Source organism: Zonotrichia albicollis, chromosome 1 (assembly GCF_047830755.1).
Source record: "Zonotrichia albicollis isolate bZonAlb1 chromosome 1, bZonAlb1.hap1, whole genome shotgun sequence".
Lineage (NCBI taxonomy): Eukaryota > Metazoa > Chordata > Aves > Passeriformes > Passerellidae > Zonotrichia > Zonotrichia albicollis.
The window spans coordinates 118301112-118324920 of NC_133819.1; the positions used below are offsets into that span (position 1 = coordinate 118301112).

Below are 23809 nucleotides of genomic sequence, written 5' to 3' on the forward strand. Positions count from 1 at the left end.
AGGAAAAGAATACCTGAGTGTAGCCAGTATGGGTTTATGAAGGGGATTCTGTACTTTACCAGCTTTCTGTGGTGAGGTTTCTAGCTTGGTGGATATTGTTTATCTCAACGTTAAGTCTGCCATAAACATCCTAATCAACAAAGTGAGGAAATAGAATCTAGATAAGTTCCCAGTGAAGAGGATTGAAACCCGGCATTTAAGCCAGGCTCAACAAGTTATGATCAGAGGCATGAAGTCCAGCTGAAGCCACTCATCAGAGGTGCATCCCAGGGCTCAATACTGGGTCCAGCACTGTTTAAGAGCTTCACAGTGACTCAGAAGATAGGACAGAGTGCATTCCCCTCAGTAAGTTTGCAGATGATAGAAAATTGAATAGGAATGGCCAATACACTACATTTTTGTTCCCCTGCCTTTCATAAAGACCTTGGCAGGATGGAGAAAGGAGGAAAACACAAATCTTAAAATATTTGACAGAAAGCAGCATAAAATTCTGCATTAGGGAGGCATGCACCAATACAGGCTGATGGACAAGTGTCTGGAAAGCAACTTTCTAGAAAGAGACTGTGGGATCCTCACAGGGAGGCCCTCAAAGGGTCCTCACAGTGCCAAAATTAAGCAGGAGCCAGCATTGCAGCAAAGCCACCAACAGCTTCCAGGGCTGCATTATGGAGAGCTCTGGCAGCCCACTGAAGGAGGTTATCCTTCCCCTAAGAGAGTTCATGAGATGTCTTAATTGTTGGACCCAGTTCTGTGCAACCTACTGCGAGAGAGACATGGATTCACTGGAGCAGGTGAAGGGTATAAAGGGGATTAAGGGATGGGAGGATCTAATATACAAGGGGAAGCTGAGGTGGTTGGGACTGTTCAGCCTGGAGAACATAAGGTTCAAGGAAGGATCTTATCAATGCATTTAAATACCTGATGAGAGGAGTGAAGAAGGCAGAGGCAGGCTCTTCTCAAAGGTATCCAGGGAAAGGCAAAGAGGCAATGGACACAGATTGAAACACAGCAAATGCCATTTAAGCATAAGGAAACACCTTTTTTTACTGTAAACAGGAACAGGTTGCCCAGAGAGGCTGTAGAGTCTCTATCCTCAGAGGCATTCAAAACCTGGCTGGACACAGCAACCTGCTCTAATTCATCATACTTTAAGCAAGGGTAATCTCCACATTTCCCTTCTCACCTTGACCTTTCTGATTAATTCTACAACAACTCAGGGAACAGGAAGCATGAATAATGCATGACAGGGATGAGAAGTACCTTTTCAACTGAGAAATCTGCACATTTGGCTGGAACAGAGTAATTTTTATAAATGTTACAGATTAAGGTGTTGCATGCTCTTCAACTGTTAACAGAACCAGCAGAAGACAGCGTGTGCCTCTTGTCTGAGGTTTTTTTGTGCCTCTAAGCTGAGGTTTCAGCTTACTGGCAGTTTCTTATGACAGCAAGTGATGAGTTCCAGTGGCTATGCTGAACACAAATCCTCCCAACCAACTCTGCTACACTGTGATGTGTTAGACCCTGACACAATGCAAACAAGTGGTGGTGCAGGATGCTTACTAATATCTGAGCGAAACAATTCTGTAATGCCAATATGCGCCAGCACTGAACATTGATTGCTGTCATGTACATGATCTGCCCATGCAGATCAGTCTAGAAATGTCTATGAATTATATTTCCTTCAGGAAAGTAGCATGTGGCAGCACTATTTGGCTTCCACAATGTGATCCTCCCTCTGTCTAATGCAGTCAGGTTGGGGTAGACAGGTGAAGTTTATCACAGGGAGAATCTGGCTCACTAAATTAGCTATGTGAAGTTAGGTTCAGATCAGAAAATAAAGCTCAGGTTAGAAAGCACCTCATCCAACCTCCTGCTCAGAGGAGGTTAGGCTATGGGTCAGATCAGGTCACTTCAGGCTGAGGTTTATTAAGGCTTTACTTATTGGTTGACCCATGGCAAATAACTACTTACCTACCATGAGCTCCCAGGAAACACAAGGTAAAATGGCTCAACTAAAGAGTCCACAGAAAGGCTTCAGCTAACATATTTTACCTGGTATTTGCTGACAGTTAAATAGGGGCATATTTTTATTGTTAAGTTTATCATGTGCTTGAGGTATCATTAAATATATCAAAATTGTGCATTCCTCTATACATGTCCCTCTATTCCCCAAAATCACCTGCTCCTAGCATTATGAATTTGCAAAAATGAAGAAGTTTGCCAGGTACCTGCCCTCTTCTGCAGCCAGTAGCTTCTGGGAATCTTTCCAATAAAGCACAGGTTTTCGGAACACTTTTACAAGCATTCTCATTTTTTCTTCCTAGTGAAAATAATGGATAGAGCATTGGTAAGAGCAATGAATGAACATTTCCATTTTCTGCTTTGCAGAAGAGCAACAAAGCTGCCAAAGACCTGACACTGAGAGACAGGTAAATATTACTGTTCTCATTTTAGGACTCTGCAACCTAAGTACCTCCATGCTGTAATAGCAGCCTACACATTTTACTTTTACATTATTTGTGAATAGCAGGCTTTCTACCATTAAAAAGGTGTTATTTTAAATGTAGAATCACTAATGGGGATGCAGAGGAAATAAAAGATTTAAAATGCCCCCAGTATCATAAAATTTCAACACCAGATTATATTTTGATATAAATTTGCCTTTAATATTTTATTTTACAATACTCTTTCATATGTGGAGTTTTATAAGAATTTATGGTCATTCCAAGAGTTGGGCCTCCCAGTGCACAGCGCAGGGGCAGGGCAGCAGGCTCATTAAAGCCATATTCTTTTGCTCACACCATTTCTGAATGACAGAGCTCCCCTAGCTGGCAACCCAGAATTGAGGATGTGCCTTCTCCCAGGTCCTCATCTTCCCTCAGGCTTACCCTGTACTATGCATTATGCCACAAGAGGAGTGCACTCATTGAACAGTTACCATACTCAAGGGACCCTTAGAGGTATTTGGAGACAACGTGGTTCAGAATGAAGAACTCCTGCTCATTGTCACAGGGATCCCAAACACTGTTTTATCAATTCCCTTCCTCTGTACATACTGATTACAAAAACAGTTTTAGAAAAAGCTGTATTGATAGTCCTTACTAAACTATGTTAATCTGAGATCATGAAATTGAGGAAAGACAAGAAATACAGACTGTTTTACCTTGTTGCCATAAGGTAAACTGGCTCCAGTCTCCTTTCTCCCGTAGGTTCTCATCTTCAGGCAGGAAGAGGCTTCGTTTTTTATCCATCACAGCAAGACCCTCATCCCGAATGAGCTTCCAGTTTTTCTCTAAGGACTGTTGTGAGAGACATGTTACTGCACTGAGAAATTACTGTGTTTGGCTTTAGTATCATTTTTATTTTTTCCTGGCATTATTAGCTTTTTTATATATTTAAAAGCAATAAAAGAAAGTGCTTGCCGTTTTTATCAAGTTGCTTTAAATTCTGTTCCTTCTGACATGTTAAGGCAGGAAAAATAACTTTCACACTCTTCAGATTCAATTACATTGGGATTGTAAGATTTCAACAATAGCCAGCCTCTTTGCAGACCAGGCCTCACTTTGACTTGCTTTTTGATGAACCTAAGGGCTCTTTAAGTGATCATTTTGTATTGCAAGCTAAATGTATTGATCTTCCTAAATGATGTGCATGTGACCTGGAATCATTCCTGCAACTGGAAAACCACTTACATAACCTGGAACTCCAGGTGTTGGCAGAATATTACAGTCCAAAGAGGCCAAATTTAAACACGCCACTTGAGTTGAAGTTTATGATTGAAACCTTCAAAAAGGCTTGCTGAGATTCACTTGCATGTGTTGATGCTATTGCAAAAGTCATATACAACTTGAAATGCCAGCTGATCATTTATGGACATTACAATTGAGAATGTGTGAGCTGCCTGACACTTCATACATACAAACCCATAAAACAGCAGAATTAAAATTTCTGTTCTCTGCTGCCTTAGAACGTTATATTTGGAGGAATCAGATAGCTTAGAAAACCTTTTAGTCTACCAATAATAAGTAATTTTAATGTTATAGCACTATAAATGGAAAACCCACAGTATAACAATGGGTCTGGATAAAAGTAACTTCAATTTCCCAGCAGCTTACTTTTCTCACTAAACCTTATTTTGGGTGAATAGTTTTCATTATTCCTTTGTGCTCTTGAACAATGCATTTCTCTAAGACATTTTCCATCCATTTCACACTGAAATAAGCTATGGCATGTTCCCACACTACCTCCATATATGATGAGTAAAAGGTGATATAGCTAGGCGATATAAGTGTCCCCTTTCAGTCTTAAAACTTCATATGTTTATTAGCCATCCTCATGTAAAATAAACAGTTACATTTTCCACTTGAGGTTTTTTTACTTAAAGGAAAAGTTGCTCTGACAAAATTGGTTTGTATTGCTATATCATAAGAGGCTCAACAAAGCAAACTTTGCCTAGAACATGCCTATAATACAGCTACTTTCTCCCACTAGAGCAATTTTAGCTAGGCTAAAATGTATGAAAATATGGATTTCACTTCTGTTATTACAGTAATCTCTATCATAACAAATTGGTTTTTTCTCGCACTTAGCAAAAAAATGGGGAAGAATGCTTATTTTTCCTAGTGTATTCACGTTATTCTCCCTCATTGATGGTTTCTATAACACTCATTTAACAGCTAGCATTAAGTAAAATTGCAAAGACTTGTTTTGGGGTTGTTTTTTTTTTCTTTAGAATATCTTTGGAAAACTGACTTTTCCAAAAAGTGTAGGGTACAAAAAAGATCGAAAATGTCCACCTAATCAGAGATGTATATGAGACCAGTGCTGCTACTTATTCAACACTGCCCTATCTACAAAAGGAAATGCCAGCTTGAGTGCCTGGTTTTGCACTGGCTGGAGAAGAGAAAAATGAAAATAACCTACACTCACACCAGCCCCAATTTAAAGTGATTTAGAGCAACAAAACTGGAAAACTTTCAAAGATATTCCAAGTTCTTCTGTGCTTCCTCAAACTTCTCTTACTTCCTCAGCTGAAAAAAGGTAAGACGGAACATTCATCCATGCAGACAAGATGACACACGAAGAGCACTGGTGGTCCAAGGCATTGTTGGCAACAGCTGCTCTGTCACCTCTACTGTCCCTCAAGTGCCAATTGAAGGTTAACCTATAAAGGTGAGTGTTTGTCCTTGTGTTTAAAGGCTCCCTCCCCAACATGTTAGATACAAATTTATTTGAATTCATCTCATCAATTTAGAGCTAAATCCTCAATGGTTTTAGACATAAATTGCTCAGATTTCAATAGGGTTTCTGTTCTGCAAACACAGACCCCCACCTGTAAAACACACTGATAGTGCTTTATAATGACCAACAGAAAACTCCTGGGAGAAATAAAGTGGGGAGTTCAAACACTATCCAGCCTTGTCTCCCTGACACTACAGACTCTCAGGGATATCTTGAACAGTAAGAACACAAAAAGCATTCAAACATGTTTAAGTCCAGGACTTGGACTTATGGCTCCTGATCTAAGAGTTGGTATCTGCAGGAAAGAAAGTTAAATGTACTTATGCCTCCATGATATGAAAGGATTCAAGCTCCAGGTTAGAGCAAAAAATTAATATTAAATTTGATGCAGTATCCTGATTACAACTGAAAAATCAGAAGACAACAAGCACTGGGAGCATATGTACTTGTTTGCTAGCAGCTGATTCCCATAAACCTCCATATGGCTTTTTAAACACAGTTTTTAATAACAATTGAAGTTTACAGTTGCTGTACATCTGGCAATAATGTAGATTTTATTTAAATAGGGATTGTTTAATATGGGAGGTTTTTATGTGAGACTATTACATTGAAATTATCCTTACTCTGTGCTGTCAAACCCTTTCAAAGCGTGGTTATAAATGACACAGGAAGAGATTAAGAGGTGGCTACCCCTCATATGAGGCATAACTACTGACCACACACCCATTTTAATTCACTGAACTATAAAATAAAATCATGGTGAAGAGTTTAATGTACTTCACTTTGTTGTTGAAACAGAATAGGAAAGTATTCACAATCAGTTACCACATCTCCACTGGGTAATGCTGATAAACTCCAAGCAAGGGGGGCAGTGTTTTAAACTGCTCAAAACAGATTCCTTGCACCCATCCAATCACTGACAAAGCTCCAACATCAGCACTTGAATGCATCATCTTTGCTCTTTTCAACACAAGGCTCCCCTTAAAGCATCCAACCACACTTTAAATACACCTTTCAATTTAATTTCTCCCTTGCCTATGAATGTTTAGCTACTATTACCAAAACCATTAAGGCCCAGCTGTCAACCTATGGAAAACTATAAAGATATGTTCTGTTGCCAATACTTTCATTCTTTCTGCATTTTTCTTGATGCACTTGAAAATTTATATAATAAAATCTAAACCATCAGAGAAAAGCAACAATACAAGATCTACTTTAATCAACCAGTAAATTGTAGTAAATTATTGGCAAAGCATCATCTGGTCCTTTCCAAGTGTCAAAGGACACAACATGCAGAAAGGACAAAATTAATTAACTCATTGCCTACATATTAATTTCAGACCAGTGGAAAGTCTCTAGGATCCAACATCATTGTATCTCTTTTATTATTTTTTTTATGAGCACCAGAATAGAATAATGCTATAAATGAGGTTCTGCAGAAGGTACTGGAGAAAGATGCAATGACTCAGACCGGCTGAGGAAAGATAATCATTCCAAGGGAAAAGGATGGGCTTTCAAAGATGAAAGTAAAGTTTCCTTTCAATTGAGGTCAAAAGAGGAAGACAGTTTCTTGAATTCCCAGATCCAAAGGCCTAAAATGCCTGTAAATCAGAAACATTAGTAGAACATCTCTACATAAATTACTCACCACACCCTTCCTAATATAAAGGTTTATATTTTCTTCTCCCTGAGAAATCAGGTGTCTCTCCTTATTCTTTCAAGGAAAAACATTAAACCTCAGTGAGCTGCAGAGAGATTCAAAACTCCCCTTCAGCACAGTTCCACTAATTAAGATCTACAATGTCTTGATAAGTATTACTGAGATTCTCAGTCTTCCCTGCCTCCTCGCCCCCCAGAAAAACCCCGCCCAAAACCCTCCTCCTTAAGACATCCAAGCAAGCAGGTAATATTAAAAGAGATAAAGTAGGAGATTGTCTTTTTTTAACCTTACCCATCAGGAAGTTAAGCATCAGGACTCATTTTTTAAGTAAAGCAGTAGGACAGTTAACACCATGGAGTTAAAAGGAGACATGCCATATTTAGACAGTTATTTAGCATTGTAAAAATGAATCATCCTATGGAAATACCCTTTTTTTCACTTGCAAACAATGCCACTAGCATGGACAGTATGTCTCAATATGTATGATTTCAGCTAGTCAAGCTGAATGCCCCTCAGAAGGAAATTATTAAACTGAGGATACTGTAAAAAGACAATTTTCTCTTTAGGCTTTCTGTGGAAAAAGCAAAGTAGTGTCAAAATTCACATCTTCATCTCTAGGCCCAAGAAACTAGATGACCCTTTATAAGAAAATCAAGCCAGGTCTGTGCTGTAAGATGGCACTGACCACAGCTGTGCTGGTAAATGGAATGAACCAAAGAGAGTTCAGCATTACTACTGCCCCAGCCCCAAATAAATGCTCAGTCAGCATTATTAAGATACCAAGCTATTGAAAATAGCTCATTCCCATTTAACAAGCAGTGAAAGTCAGAGAGAAGCACCGGGCCTCCAGTGCTGTCTACAATATATACCAGTGTGCACAGCATGTACCAATGTATACAGTATATATCCATATTGAATTCTACCATGGTGATCTAGAAGCATTTCCCACACAGACAGAAGAAGAATGTTATGAAATGAAGCAGTAGGAACTAACTGTTGATTCGTTTCTGCTTTGTGAGAAGGGGAAATAATTATTTTAACTAAACCATGTACAGAAGTTGGAGTGCTTCAGAAATTAGAAAACTAATGTCATCAATAATGTTTTGCTGCTTCCTGAAGAATACTACCTCTAGTTCTGCTTGCTTGCTTACAGCATTGCATGTAATTAGAATTGAATGTGCTTTCTTTCAAAACTTCAAGTATTTTCTTGAGTTACAAAAAACGCAACAATACAAATATTTGTCCTGATGCATATAACTACATTTTGGCTTTATACTTTAAACTGTGAGTGTTGTTTTAAAGATCTTACTGCTCCCAAATTATGATACCTGTACAAGCAATTTACCAGTGACAATTTAATCTAGATTCACTGACATATTGCTAATAAAACAGCCAAAACATGAACCACCAAATGAAAAGGTATTATTGAATTCCAGAGAGGCAGTTGTACTGTGGAGGTCTGGGATGAATTTTTATCCTTGCTGGTTTTCTGAGCAGCTCTTCTAGAAGCCACTCAAGATGCTGATCCAAACCAAGGCCTCCATATATGGCCTGATTCACCTGAAAAAAACCTTCAAGGTGAAGCTCTGGCCATTTTATAACATCAAGTGAATTCTTTCACCCTTCAAAGCTGACTCATGCCAAGGCTGAATGGATCATTACCTTCTGAGACATAGGAATTTGTAAGGTTTACATGCAAGGAACTGTAAAACCACACTGCATCTAGCTCTAAAACACTAATCAAATAATACTCATGCTTCCTTTTTGTTTGACAGAAACATATTAAGAAGTTCTCAGTTTCTCCGTATCTTTTATGGCAAGAAGAATCCATTCCCCATATACCTCAAGAATTAATTCAATATGAGAACATTTCATGTGCTAGCCCATAAAGCTCACTGCTTTTTGGTGTGGCTGAGATCACAGTGGAGAATCACACTTTAATCTAAATTTCCAGCCTTATTTTTTTGCCATCAAAACCATAACAAAGAGCAATCTTCCTTTTTAAACTACTTTTATTTTTTTAAAAATAACCATCCTTCCACAGTGTTTTCTTAAACATGCTATGAAACTAAGTATAAAGAAACAACCACTCTGAAGGAATTTGTTCCTTACAAATATAATTTTTTGGGTTTAAATAATTTATCATAGCGGATTCTCTAAACGACACATCAATAATTGAAACATACAAGAAAAAAGGCTTTTCCTATTTTTTTAGGAATTATTATTAGAATTCTAGTAAATTAATAAAAAACAATGCAAATTTGGAAATAAGAGCTATTGTTATGAACAACAACCACACTACTTGCCTTGCGTTAAATAAATAAAAAACCTTTTAAAGAATTTAAATTCTGCATTATTATCTTTTGTTAAATCCATCACTGGGAACCTACACTTGTTTCTCTCATGCAATTAAAAGCTTCTAAATTCACTAAATATTAGACAAGGGCTCAAAAGCACAGCCTTTCCTGACTAATTAAAAATTCACAATGGGTATTCCAGACATTACCAAATTGTGCTGTCATTTTCCACTTGAGATGTTACATTTGTCTACCATGCAAATTTTGTATTTATTAATAATTTCAGTCATCCTGTTCCCATTCTCAAATTTGAAAATGTCTAAGCTTATTTTATAGTATCTTATTTAATTCTTGTGCTCAGTCTGACAGTGCTGTCTGGAATTCACAGTCAGTAGTTCTGACCTTATTGATTAGCATTTTCTCTGCTTAATAATGGAAATTATAGCTGTAATTTTAATAAAAACAAAAGGATAATGAAGCCTTACCTTCACCAGTTCTGTATATCCAGTTTCCCTTGCTGTCCACCAAGGCTGAGCCTTTAGTCCCTTGACATTGTAGAGGGAGCGCTGCCAAACTGATGCAAAGTGACCTCTTTGGTACCCAAGCTCATACCACTTGTATGCCTAAAACATTGCAGGTGTAAACAATCAAACTCACATCAGCCAAGCTCCTACAGGAAAAAAGCAACACTTCCTGGCAAGACAGAGACTGTCTCTTCAGATGTTGGGGTTATTCTTTCAGTAAAATGTACTAATGAATACTTTAAGAAAAAAAAAAACAGAAACAGACAAAAAAACCCAAATAACAAATTAGATCAGTCAGCCAAGAGAGTTCAGTCCAACATTAACAAAACAGGATAATCTTCTCACAACCATTCACATCAAATATGGGCTGGTAATCCCTGTCCTTGGACTTGGAATATTCAATTGTTTCTCATCTTGGTCAATTTAATTTTCTGTTTCAATCCTCTACCTACAAGTGAAAGATGACTGTCTTCTGTTGCCAGTGGAGATCCTGTGATGATGAAAATGATGATGACTTAAAGTGTTAGTTATCTAATACTTAAATGCACTTGAGTTTCTTCAAATATTTTTTGCCATACCCTAACTGATCACACGACAGAAACCTGCTGAAGTTAATACTGGACCTTTTTTTGTCTTTACTCTCCCTTTTACTTGTTTTACCCCTGCATAGCAGCAAAGAAAGAAAATGGGATTCTTGGAAAAAAAAGATCCAGCATTCGTAGTACTGTGAGAAACCAAATGCAGATAAAGTTATACAGAGCTGCCTCCTTCCTGCACAGCGTTGCTGCTACAGCTGCAATAGTTCAGACAACATAATTTTAAAAAATCCTCCAATAAACAAAAAAATAAACACCCCTCCCCCAACTCCCCCCCCCCCAAAAAAAAACAAGCCAAAAAAAACCCCCACCAAAAACTAATAAAAACCCAAGACAGCTAAGTAGGGAAATATAAGAACAATAATTCCAGAGTCAAGGGACTGAGGCAGGTGGCAATCCCTGCCTTGAACAACTGGTCAAAGTCCTTATTGAGAGTTTGTAAACTTTCTCCAAGTTTTTGAAAATTGTTGTACTCTGGTCTTTATAAGTCTCCCAAAGTATGGAGCAAAGTCTGCAATACATTGTTGCCCTACAGTATTTATTTGAAGTACACAAAAGTAGTGTGGATGAATAGAATAACAGTAAATCATATATAAACTGTCATCTTTTGTTGCCTAGAGAAGCTCAGTAAAATTTTGCATGGGTCAAAAAAATAATAAGGTAATACACAGCATACATTTAAATGTTGATGTTATCTTGGTTAACTGTCTGAAATGGAAACATTAGGATTTATAACATTTGTTCCCCCAAACGTTAAAATATCAGTGAGATACCAAGTGATGGTTCATGCTGACTGCCTGCAATCAATTGCAATGTCTGGAGTTAGCCCAAATGATAAGGGGAATGAATTATTTGTTTCAGCCCCTGAGTGACGAGTATGAATGTTGCTGTTCTTTAAGATACATGAGCTATAATTACAATGTGTAATGCAATTAATTTTTATTTATTAGAAAAATTGTGCCAAAGAAATTGCCTTTATCAGGACGGAGTAGGGTTAGGCTGCCTCACTCATCCTTTCCATTCCCAAGATTCTCAGAAAAAATTCTTTTCTCATGCAGGTCTTGGCAGGGGAACATGGACAGCTACAACAGCGTAGCTCTCCTTTCCAGGACAGAAACTGTTTGAGATGCACCCAGTTTATACATTCTGTGTGAAGAGTGCTTTGTTGTGTAACAAATTCTAGGTTTTAATTTCTCTTTTCTTAAGCCAATATGGCATTTTATCAAATTATAGTTGGAAAGGGCATACTCGATACTGTTCCACTCACACTTCCCAGGGCCACATTCATAATTCCTAATTTAGCTCTAATAGATGAATATCTCCCTTCAACAAACCTTCAGTGATAACAATTTCACATCTAACTTAAATATTGATCTGTTTCCTTGATTAAATCTTGAAATTCAGCAAGTCTAGCAAGGTCAGTGAGGAAAATTTAGCTGAACAATGGACTTTCCACTGATAAATTTAGAAGTCTCCTCTATCCCAAGAAGTTCATTTGTCATTAATTAAACTTTTTCTACAGCAGATTTGGCCATTAACTCCATAAACATTAACACATAATTATCCTGGAGTTAGAGATGCTGTACATTAATTACATCTGTGTGGTATCTTTATTCAAACAAATGGCAATGGGATGTTCTAGGCTCAGCAACTCAAGCCAGAAGTGTCCCACGGAAATGTACAGGGATTTGAGAGAAGGAGACAGAGTGTGAAAGCAGACTCTGTGTGTGCGTATGTTTCTAAGTAAAATGAAGTAAAATAATTCTTACTTATAAATGAACAATTAAAATAAGTCATTGGAAGAGTATTGAGGGAAGGTAATCTGGCTTAAAATTCAGATATTACATTCTAGATCTACTGTATGTATAAAGTATTGTAATAAAAGTTCTGTGAATTATTTTAAAAAAAGGTGAACTGATGAACTAGACTAGAGGAAGATCACATACAGTGGCTTCACCACAGCCCACTTGTCTGCAGTTCATACTGGAGTAGCATCTACTGACTGGGCTACAGCATTAAAGGGGTCAGCATTTTTAACAGTTTTTAGGTATTAATATTAATTTTACAGGTTTAAGGTATTAATTATTAATAATTAGGTATTCATATTTTTACAGTTTTTAGGTATTAGTTTTACAGTTTTTAAGGCATTAATTATTACTTACATTACTAAGAAAGTAATTAAAAAGCAGTGATTTTCATGGCTATTTCAACTCAGATTTTTAATGCTTATTCTCTTCATATTTCCCACATAGGAACTGGATTTTTTTTGCTGTTGCTTTTAAATTCATGCTCCTATTAAAGTCCTTGACTAATCAGAGTCTTCAGAAAAGGTCCTTTGCTCCCCTGCCATGACAACAGTGGAAAGTCACATACTTAAATTTCACTTTTAAGTATAATTTGATTTCAAATAAACGAAAGAGAAACTCCTATGGCTTCCAGCATCATATGTTTGTTTTTGTTGGGCTCTCAACAGATACATAGTACAAATTTCTGTTTTCCTGATTGATTTGCTAATTTAGTTATTGAAAAAATTTCATAACTCAGCCCACACATTCAGTCCTCTCATGATCCTCTTTTATCTCATAAACATTGGTGCTTTTTCCTTGGAAATTAAGGAAGATTTACAAAACAGTATTAGACAAGAACTTCTATACAGTAAAATACAAGTAACTGATTATTTTAACTCATTAAAACCTGTGTTGTAAGTGATATAAGCAGAATACAGTTTCTAAAACCATTTAAAATTTTTGTAAATTTTTAGTCCCTTGTTTCAAGCTGCCCTATGCCAGCTTAAACATTCTCAGTTAAATCTAAAGCAAGGGATGCTAAGAGATTGTATTGTAATGCCTACAAATGGTTTTTTTTGCTATTGATCATCTTGACTTCTACACATACAGGCTGGATTGTTGTTGCAATCAAACTAGTGTTGTTTTCAACAATAAACCCATCCTTAAATGCTTTCCTGGATTCTGCAGCCACTCACAGATTTAGATTTTAAAGCAAGAACAGGTTAAACAGTACCTCTTTGTCTCCCATTCTCTGTAACGCATCACCCAGATGAAAATAAAAACGTCCATCATCTGTGCCAGGGTCACCAGACTCCAGTCCTTCCTAAAAATCACATAAACAAACAAACAAATAAATAAATATGAAAGGTATAAGAAAACTTACAGGACTTCTAAAAGAGTTCATTTGATTGCTGTAAATAGTCTGTCAATCCTATGCAAGAGACAGGCTATGAAACTAGCTAAAAAATGTAACCACCATGGTAACCTGGAATTTAAGCTGAATAAATACAATATGTAAGTAGAAAGTCATTGAGAAAGGTTACCAGTTTTCCAAATCCCACAGCCTCTCCCTTCAATCCCTCTAAGACAGAGGCATATTCAGAGATGGATACTTGTCCCTGACCCTATAAACATTTACACAAGCATTTTATAAAGCTGGACCAAGGTTTTATTTTGTAGTATTTCTTCCCAAACACCCAGAAGTATACATAAGGCTTCTTTGGATCTTTCAAGACCCTTAGGTTTGCAGCATACTACCAACCTCAAAGAATTTGAGGCTCAGAGCTCTGTACTTCGGGTTAACCATTAATAAAACAAATACTTGATGTTTAAGAATTGATGATTTTCAATGAACAAATTTGTTCCAGTTCATAAGCAGTGATACACCAGTATAACTCCAACAAATAGCTTAAGCAGTGATTTGTAATTAGCACACTTCTAGTCTGACACATTTCATACATTCCAATTCTACTGTTTGCTGGTAAAACATTTACTGTGGGTGAAAAAGTACCTGTAGATAAGGTATGCTCTCTGCTATCTTGTTTTCTGCCTTCAGGATGAAGCCATAATGTACTTTGGCAAAGCCATCATTTGGAGCCAGACTTAGAACCTGTTTGAGAGAAAATAAATTAAATACACCTGTATCAATCTATGCAAATTAACAACCCTGTGTACAGAATAACATTTAGTAATGCAATTGTATTTTCTTCCATTACAGATTCTCAGGGAAACCCTTGGCTTGTCTGTGCTTTCTTTTCCTTGTTCACTTTTGTGCTTTCTCCAGACAAATCAAACTTTGAAGTCTCAGAAGTAAAATTATTTCAACAGAAATTGCTTTATTTTTCACTTGTCCTTTTCTACACTTCTCTCTTGAGTTATAGCATGCTTCATTACAGAATTAAACCCGCTATCAACACTTAAGTTACTTATTCCAGGTTGGACTAATCAGAAAGAAAGCAGCTACTCTTGAAAAAATTTGTAGCAGAAACATACCTAAAATAGTTTTAAATTAGATTTCCAGTATTAGCAAACTAGTTTTTGCAAGAGAAAGGATGTGAAGCATAATGACCACAATTCAGGAAGAAGCTGCAATGTAATGTCAGCATCGTGAGATGGGGATGTGCAAACCCTGGAACACCAAGGGCACTCCCAGCACAGTGGTGAACTGGAGCACTGTCTGTAACTGTGTGCACTTTTCTGGCCATGGGAAAGAAGGTAATAAAAAGTCTACTGCACTAGTGACTCAATGTGAAAGCACACATTATTCTTGTGTAGTTGTGTGCTGCATTCTTTGACCAAGACCAAGCATGCTAAATTCAGCTAAAACATTTTGTACGCTCAACAAGATTCAGATCGTATCTGAGTTTACAAACTGGCTTAATTCTGCAGAAAATGGAAACTCATGGGCACACGTCCAGAGATGGATATTTCATGGGGACTGTGGAAGAGAAGGATTTGTGAATACAGGGACAGATGTAGGGAAGAATCAGTGTATGGGGCAGTGTTTCAGGGGAAGGAAGTGTGAAGCTGCCAACCTGAATTCTGAAATATGCATCCCCGACACCAGTCAGATAATTTAAGTGCATTTGTCTTCCTCAGCCAAGGGCAAAAATTAGAGCAAATGTCTTGATCTACTTCCAGCTCAGCATTTCTATGATGTACATATTCAATATAATTTGTAGCTCTATGCAATATCAATCACATGGTTAAGTTAATCTGTTTTACATCTCTTCTTTCCTTAAAATAAGGGTGGACAGTTTTATCAGGATAGACCCTCAGCCTGTGAGGATCATCACAGGAGCCTGGCAGGCAGTGGAATTACAGAAGCTGATATCCACTGAATGTCTAGACGGCTGCTAAACGCAAAACAACAGACAGATGAGCAATTTCTCTTGCCTAAATCCATTTTTGAAGCTACTAAACTTATGCTGGGGATAAAATTCCTGCATACATTATAGTTATTTCCCTTTGTCTTTTCCAGCCACTGTCTGACATCACTTTTCATTAAAAATAATTACAAGCAGAATCATAAGACATTTTCTGGACCAGCTTGTCTCTTTTCTCAAATCTTAAACACACCAACTACATCCAAAACCAAAAATCACAGCCATGAAGGTACAAAATGTTATGAGTTAAAAATAGCAACATTTCACAGAAAATACTTATTATGAAGGAACAAACAATTTGAGAATCTATTGGAAGTCCATAGTATGAGGCATTATTAGGAAAAAGTACCACAGTAAGGATGAGCTTGATCCCTAGTATAAGACTACACTACCACCTTCTGCATCTTATGCCTTTTGACTACAGGATTCTAATTATAATTATTTTGATCCAAGAATCTGCACCTGCAGGGTGAAATGATATGACTGACAGAAATATTTATTAGCCACATAATTTCGTTACAGTTTCTTTAACTATAGGATAAAGCTATCTGATTAATTAAGACAGAATAGAATTTTCTGTATTACGGTTCATTTAAACTATGCCGAGTTGCATTAAGGAATGATCTACATTTAGAGCCCCTAAAGAGAAGCAAAGAGATACAATCAGCAGAAATTACACTGGAAGTATTTAATGTAAATTGTATTACTCTGTTGCTGTTGCTGCGTGCAATATTAATTATGTTTAGAAATAAGTTTTACTAAACTGCTCATAGGCCATTAAATATTAATCATGAATATAGAAATTAACCTCTGGGGCTATCAGAGACTAATTAGCCATGGCAGAGTACTGTGTTAATGTGGATATTCTGGTTTTGGTACCTGAGATAGCTCAATCAGAGCTGGCTTATGCCTGTCTCTATAATGCTGCACTGAACCATGCACACATGCCCCAGCAAGGAGGCAGAAAAAGAGATATTAGCTGAGTAACCAGTCTTACAAAGTTCTCTTTTGCTGTGTTTTTTAATAATCTGTGGATGCTTGAACCAAAAATAGTTCTAATTCTACCAGAACTACTTTTAAAGTTATGTTCTCTTTGAAAATTGTAATAGTTCTGAATTCTACTAGGATTATACTTAACATTATGTTTCCATGTCCCTAAGTGAATTCAAAGGAAAATGATTTAATATTAGAGGCAAAATTGAGATCCTCTCCAGCTGGACACTATTTTCCATCTGTGGTTCAGCAAAAAATTCTGGCAAACAGAAACTAGAAAAGTGCATTTTGGGCAAGTTATACTATACCACACAACAGTTGGAAGCAAAAAACTCTCTTGGTCTGAAGTTCAGTGTTTATACACATTGCTTCTGTAGCTAAAAGAAGAAACATATACTAAAGACTTTTAAAATAAGCTGCTCAGATGTAACAAATTTGGAAAGAAAAATAAGAATTGACAGGCAAATAAGTAAACTGGCTATTAAATGCAAAGCATAGCAGAAAGTTTTCATCTTCTAGGATTCCCTGGGCTTCTATTCAATTCCTTGGAGATGATGCAAGCCTGGGTTTGCATCTGAAATGGCTGGTCTGAAATGGCATGTACTGTGAGCCCATGTAGGGAACAATACCTGTGCAGAGTTCATCTGGATGCATGTGCTCAGTGCATGCTTAACACAGACCAGTAACACTGAATGGAGATTGCAATTATACAGTAGGAAGCAAAGATTTTGCCCATGAATCTAGCAGCTTCCCAGGAAATGGGAAACTTGGAGTCTAAGTTCCTCCACAGAGAAGAGTGTTTAACTACTTGGGAACTTTCCTGAGCAGCAGAAACAAGTACCACATACACAGGAATTTAGACAACCAGAAGGAATAAAGCTAGAAGGAAATCAACAAAAAGCTGAGACTTTAAGTTAATAAAGGGTATGCTCTCCTGAGGATGTGTAAGATGCCTGTCCTTTCTGCATTAAAGAACACTTGAATAAAATGTATGAACAACCTTACATTGGGAAACAGAACACAGAATTCATAAATATTGGAGGTATCTACTTTGCAGCAATGAGTTCATGCTCTTGTCTGTGCTCTCTTAACATTTTTGTATCAAAACATTATACAAGTGAGAAGGAGTTAGTCACACTGCAGAAGTTTCCTAGCTTTTTTAAAAATCATGGGAAGGACAAGATGTCTCCTTGAGGCCCTCAGAGCCACTATTCAGTTTGCCCCTTTCTCTACCATGCAGAGAATCTGAGCACCTATGTTGGGAGCTGAAAACCAAGCACTTTATAAATATGCCTTGCAACAGCTGAGCAAAGCACTCCAGAGCAGGCCATGCAGCCCCTAAGCAATCTGCCCAAAATCATGCAAGTAGAACCAAGAACCAAAGTAGGCACACATGAGATTCTCCCTGTTTCTTTGGGTATTATTTTTAAAATCCTTAGTGTAAACTTATCCTGAATGGCAACAAAAAAATTAGAGTATTGTGTTGGAATTCAGTCTGACTAATACCTAAAATACAGACAAACCCACCATGATTTTCAAAAAAGATGAATCCAAATCTTTAAAAAAAAAAATTATTTGTCCTCCTTTTACAATGACAGAACATCACTATATTCTATTTTAGTGTTAGTGAACTACAAAATAGAGTAATTACACTGGATAAAGAAGAATGGAAAACATTATGTTAAAAGCACACCAGTTGTATATCTGTTCTTCATCAGAGCCCTATGTATTTCTTCTGAAGTATCAAAGTAATTACATAGCAAATTCATGACCTTCTTTCATGTATAAAAATCCCTGTGATTATTGAGAAATTCTAACAAATATATTGTTTGCAACAAAACACTGAATAATTGCATGGGAAAATCTTGCCCAAAATGAGTATGGTTTTGTTTTCTCAAATTCCTTGCAGCTTGAGTAGCAGGTTTGTTTAATAAATTCTACTTTTAAAAGCCAATATTTCCAATCCTCTGAGAAATTTTGACAGCAAGCCAAAAATTATTGGACAGAAAAGTTTTATGGAAGGACCTAAAAAGTAGCCAAAGTAGCAAAGCAAACATTATTCTGGCAACATCTGAGACTACCAGAGGAGCTTGAGGAAAAAAACTGGTACTCCTAGTGTTTGGCTTCTGCTTCCCACCATATGGTTGAACATCATCCTTCTCTTTCAGAAGCTATCAGAGTTGAGAATCTCTTCAGCCCCTCAGATGTGGGGGATGGAAAACTGAGCCTTTATTCTCAGGAGGTGGCATTAATCCTGCTGATCCCTTTCCAGCCTCCATAAGCAGACAATTAGCAAGCACCACGAGTGTGCCAACATCAACAGGACCATTCCTGGTCAGGTGTGATGATTTGTGCTGTACCAATGATGTCAGACTCCACATCTGTCAGACAGCTTCCAGATGTTAACAGGGTTTCTAGATCACAGGAGCAGAGTGGCCTTTCCTGGCAGTGAAGCTTCCCCAGCCAGATAACCACAGTATAAGACAGAAGTATAAATCCAGTGAATTGTCCACACTACAAACATCATGAAAGAATAACAGATCTTAAGCTGTTTATAAAAAGATGAAAAACTAAGGTAAAATAGCTTTGTGAGAACTGATCTACTTGATTACATGGTTAGAGATGCTGTTCCTGTGAAGAAGCTGGCTTACTTCTGCTTCCCTTGTCTTGAAAATTGGTTATCTTTTTTTATAGTATGCATCACATTTTACAAGTTACATACAACATACCTAGATGTGTTGTCAATATATTCCAGACCTGATTACCAGAAGATAGAAGATTTTTATTATTAAGCATATGGAAATAACCTGCATTCCTCTGTCAATGAGGAAAAACTAAGCATGACAGTATCAGAAAATATAAATTAAATTAGAAGATAACTTCACTAAAAAAAATTATATATTGATATTAACTCTTCAAAAATCTCACATGTGACATGTTTAACAACTAAAAATGTTAGAATCAATCAATCTTTCAAACGAACATAGGAATGTAAATAGTAATTTTCCTTGGCTGGAATGGAAACTCACCTCTTCATAAACTTTCTTAGCATTGCTGTTATCGCCTATCAAGAGGTAACCAACACCAAGGTCATTCTTGAATGAAGTCTCACTGGGAAACAGCTGAACTAATTTCTGTAGAGTAACCAGGGAGCCCCTCATGCGACCTGATTTGATTGAACAAGACTTAATTACCAGTGCAGATATAAGAAACAGTTGCAAGATGTTTACATAACATCTAAGGAAACACAAATCAGAGGCAAGTGATTCACTTTCACTAACAATCAAGAAGGAGAACCTGGAAAAACTTGTGCAGACAGGAGCATATTCAGCTGCCTGGCTGTCACTGAGGGTGTAGCAGGAATATCTCAGAGAATCACTGCAATCACACAGTGCTATGGCAGCCTCTTGTGGAGGACCCTTCACAGTGCAGAAATAACATTATTTAAGCTTTAGTTGCTCTATCATACACAGATAGCAAAGCACTGGAAAAAACTAAGTAAACATATAGTAATAAACTTCACCTTTAATTAAATAAATTCAATTGATTTCTAGTGTTAAGTAATAGTTCTACTCCTGTTATGAAGTTTATCATGCTTTATGTGCTTAAAATTAAGTATGTTCCTTGGCTTCCTAAATGAGGTCTTGCTAAAGAAAAGCAAGAACAAAAAAAATTGATATTAATTAAAAATCCAACCCATAGGAACAGAACTCCTGATTTTGCCTCATACTCTAATAATCACCTTTCATACATCACAGAATTGAGATCTAAAAGTAGAATCTAAACCTAAATCTTGGGGCTGTTCTCCCCATGTTCAATTCCATTCTTCTCTATGCTTACTGAAAGTTTATTCTGAGTGTATTTACTCTGCTTATGCCAGTAATTTCCTCTTGATTTTCTTCAGCTTCAGTAGAAAAAGTTTCTTTTTTGTCTGTCAATAAAAATTTTTGACCACCTATCATCATAGCTTATCAGAGCATCTGCTGTAGCTTTCTACAGGCACTATTATCCTAAATTATAGACATTAGTTCCCTAGAAAAGAATTAAATAATGTAAAAATGGCTTTCATTTAAAATACTAGGAAGACAAGTCCAACGAAATATTCAATGGAATTGTCACCTTAAAATCCTTGGTGATGTCTTGAAATCCTCACTCAGACAACTTCTGTAATTTTCATAACATACTCAAAACTTACCAAGGAACTGCTGCCTGTCTGCTTCTCGCTTCAAGCTCAGTTTTATCAGGTCTGAAGGGACATTTGGCAGATTAACCACCTCATCATAGGTGTTGATAGCTTGTTGCAGCATCTCATTGCTCCTCATTTTCTCAGCTAAGTCATCTTCAGACTAGAAAGAATAACAAAGCCATTATTAGAACAGCTAATAATCCATTAGTTTTAAAACCAACTATTTTCTTACCAGGAAATTATGCAATTGTTAGAATATGGATTCTGCTTTATGGGAAAGCACACTAGAATTACCATTAAATCTTGTTACCTATAAATTATTTGAAAGGAGAAGTATGAGAAAATTTGCACCTAAAACATACATTAACACAGATTTTTGATTAATATTTGTAGAATTCATAATTCCCGCTTTCAAAAGCAGATGAAGCAATATTTTTAATAACACAGAAGAAATGCAAAATTTTGCCTATGGATTATTTGTATACTAAGCCTTACTTTGAAAGCAATACATGGGTCAAAACACACCAACAAACATTTTTATCTATTCTGACACATTTATTTACACTCTTTATTGCGAAATGAACTAGAAATTGCCTTTTGCCTTCCATACATTGATAGAATATGTACCCTACAACTCCTGCAAAACTTAAAACTTGTGCATCAAATTCAGAAGCAGAGCAAAGGATATATGAGCTTGCTACAGCGAAATTACAGCTTCAGTGAATCTAACAGAAGCTATGACTGATCTCACCTGTGGTAAGGCATGTTCATACTTTGCTTCCATAGCTGAAAAACACTATGTCTCAAATGCATAATTTTTAAAGCCTTACTTTGAATTGTTTATAGAAATGTATGTATTTTCACATGTTTAATGCACTTTTCTCAAATATTTCTAAATTTATTGGCTTATGTATGTTCTTAAGACAAGAGCCATGGAGCATGAATCACAAGCATGATGGTGCAGAAGTTGTTGTTAGTCTATTTAAATTCACTGTTGCATCAAAGATGCACACATTAAATTAAATTGCTTCACTTCTGTTTTCTCTATATGTTATAACAAATATCTGAAATCTTTTTGCACTTCTGTCCTTTAGTTTTTTCCTTGAGTTGTTTTAAAACTTAATATTGGAAATACCAAAAAATATGGGTATTCAGACAAACAGTTCATCAAGCAGCTTTCAGAGACAACTTCAGAAATCAGTTTAAAGCAATAACTTATTTTTTCTGATGTACATTCACTAGGAAATTTATTTATCCTTTCTTCAAAGGTATTGCAGGGCAAAGAATATTCCAGATATATAACAAAGAAGTAAGAATTGTCAGCACTGCATAACTCCACCAGTATAAATCATATAAGGAGATTAAAAACTTATCCATTGTTCTTTCCAGCTCTAAAGATGTTAAGAATTCTGTAGAGTATAATTTTATCTGGCTCAAGTGTAATTCAGACAGCAAATAAAGAATTGCTCATATTTCTGAAAAACACACCAACAATGAAATATTTTACAGGTTTTTTTTGGAAAACAGCTGCCTTTTAAAGCCATTAAAGGATCCAGAACAAATCAATCCTCATGTCTTATTAAAAATTGAATCTACAAAATTAGCATGTAATGCTGTTTTGTGCTTCAAAGAAAAGGAGAACTACACTTTTGTGGTGAATTCTTGATCTTCTTTAGCTTTAACCTTCAAGGCCTTTAACTTTATCATTTGCAGTTTTAGTTAGTGATGAGAAGTAGTAAATTTAAATGAATTTTGTTGGTATGAATCCCCATTTAAAAATAAATCTGTGTTACAATGCAAATGTTAAGAATAATTCATCTGTCTGTAGCCCATGATTTTCCTCTTCCTTCAAACAGCTTAAACTTACACATACTGGGTTCAATAAAATTGCCATTGATAATATTAATATGACTGTTCAGCAAAATGACTAGTATGAACCTTCAAAGGCTACAGAAATTAATTTATCATTGTTTTTACACACTCCCAGGAAATGCATCTAATTATTTCTTCAGATCTTGGTCTATATTGACCTTTCATGGATTACTAAAGTAGCAGTAGGCAGCTACAAATTGCTGTAAATGGACAAATGAAGTTGGGTCACTGAGATGGGAATTCTGAATGAGAATAAATTTCACAACTGCCTGCAGTGATATGCACTTCTCCCTAAAGCCATTGAGGAGGCAGGAAGCATATTCTATTAAATATAACAAGTAGATTTGTATAAATTGGTAAATATTAAAAGTGTAACTTAACAGAGGTAAGTTCATCATGCGTATGAACAAAGCTGTCTCCTACTGTAAAAAAGGCAAAGTGTACAGCAAACTGTCACCACAGAGAGCACTGAAGCATTTGGTCTGCTCTGTATCAAGTGCCTGTGTGATAGATTTTTGGATAATCACAGGATGACTATTATTTTAGCATGACTATTATTAACCAAGTGGAGACTGGTTGTGACTCCAAGGTCCTCATCAATTGTCTAACAGCACCATTCCTTCCTGCAGTGAGGGCTTCACTTTTTTATCCTGATTAATATCACTTCAAGGAGGTTTTTTATTACTCCTAGTGCAGCAGGATTATCCTACTACTATTCCTTTTTGAGACATCTCAACACAGCCTAAAAATATTATAAATGCAGAGATTATTTTCTGATGCCTTCTGGGTTTTGGTTGGTTTTTCCAGTATTTGTTTTTTAAGGGAAACACCTGAAACATAACTCACTCTACAAGTCAAGCTAATTAAGCCTCACTGCCTGAGAACTTATGTTCTTTATCCTTTAACTCTTTCTCTCTAAAAACTCCAAATCCTCTTCTCTAGTCACACTAGAGCAAAAAGCAGCATTTATCCCAGGCTGACAGATGTGTTGATTTCCCAGCTACAGCAAATAGTATGTAACAGGTAGGCTCTGCCTGTTGTTTCTGCACTGGGCCATTAGTTGGTATTTATCTCTTGCCATTCACCTCACAGTTCTCCTGAGATCTACAGGATGTACCTTATTTTTTTTGTTATTTACAGTACTTCCCACTGAAGTTCCACAAAAGCTGCCAAAGCAATTGAGGAAGGACAGTTGACTGAAGAGATAGATATGACAGATCACATGATTCTTTTTTTTACCTACAAAACCAGCATAAATTTATAAATT

General features: G+C 36.5%; 1 protein-coding gene across 8 annotated transcripts in view; it reads right to left on the minus strand.

The window, feature by feature from the left end:
• Window positions 1–23809, minus strand: part of ASPH (aspartate beta-hydroxylase) — a 113176-nt gene that overhangs the window by 12777 nt on the left and 76590 nt on the right. For all 8 annotated transcript variants that reach the window (XM_026791517.2, XM_026791521.2, XM_026791505.2 and 5 more), the window contains 7 exons: window positions 20680–20830; window positions 19514–19650; window positions 14117–14215; window positions 13340–13429; window positions 9684–9821; window positions 3164–3299; window positions 2229–2320 (listed from right to left, as the gene is read on the minus strand). In XM_026791517.2, coding sequence (XP_026647318.2) covers window positions 2229–2320; window positions 3164–3299; window positions 9684–9821; window positions 13340–13429; window positions 14117–14215; window positions 19514–19650; window positions 20680–20830 — 843 coding nt within the window. The remainder of the gene's footprint in view (window positions 1–2228; window positions 2321–3163; window positions 3300–9683; window positions 9822–13339; window positions 13430–14116; window positions 14216–19513; window positions 19651–20679; window positions 20831–23809) is intronic.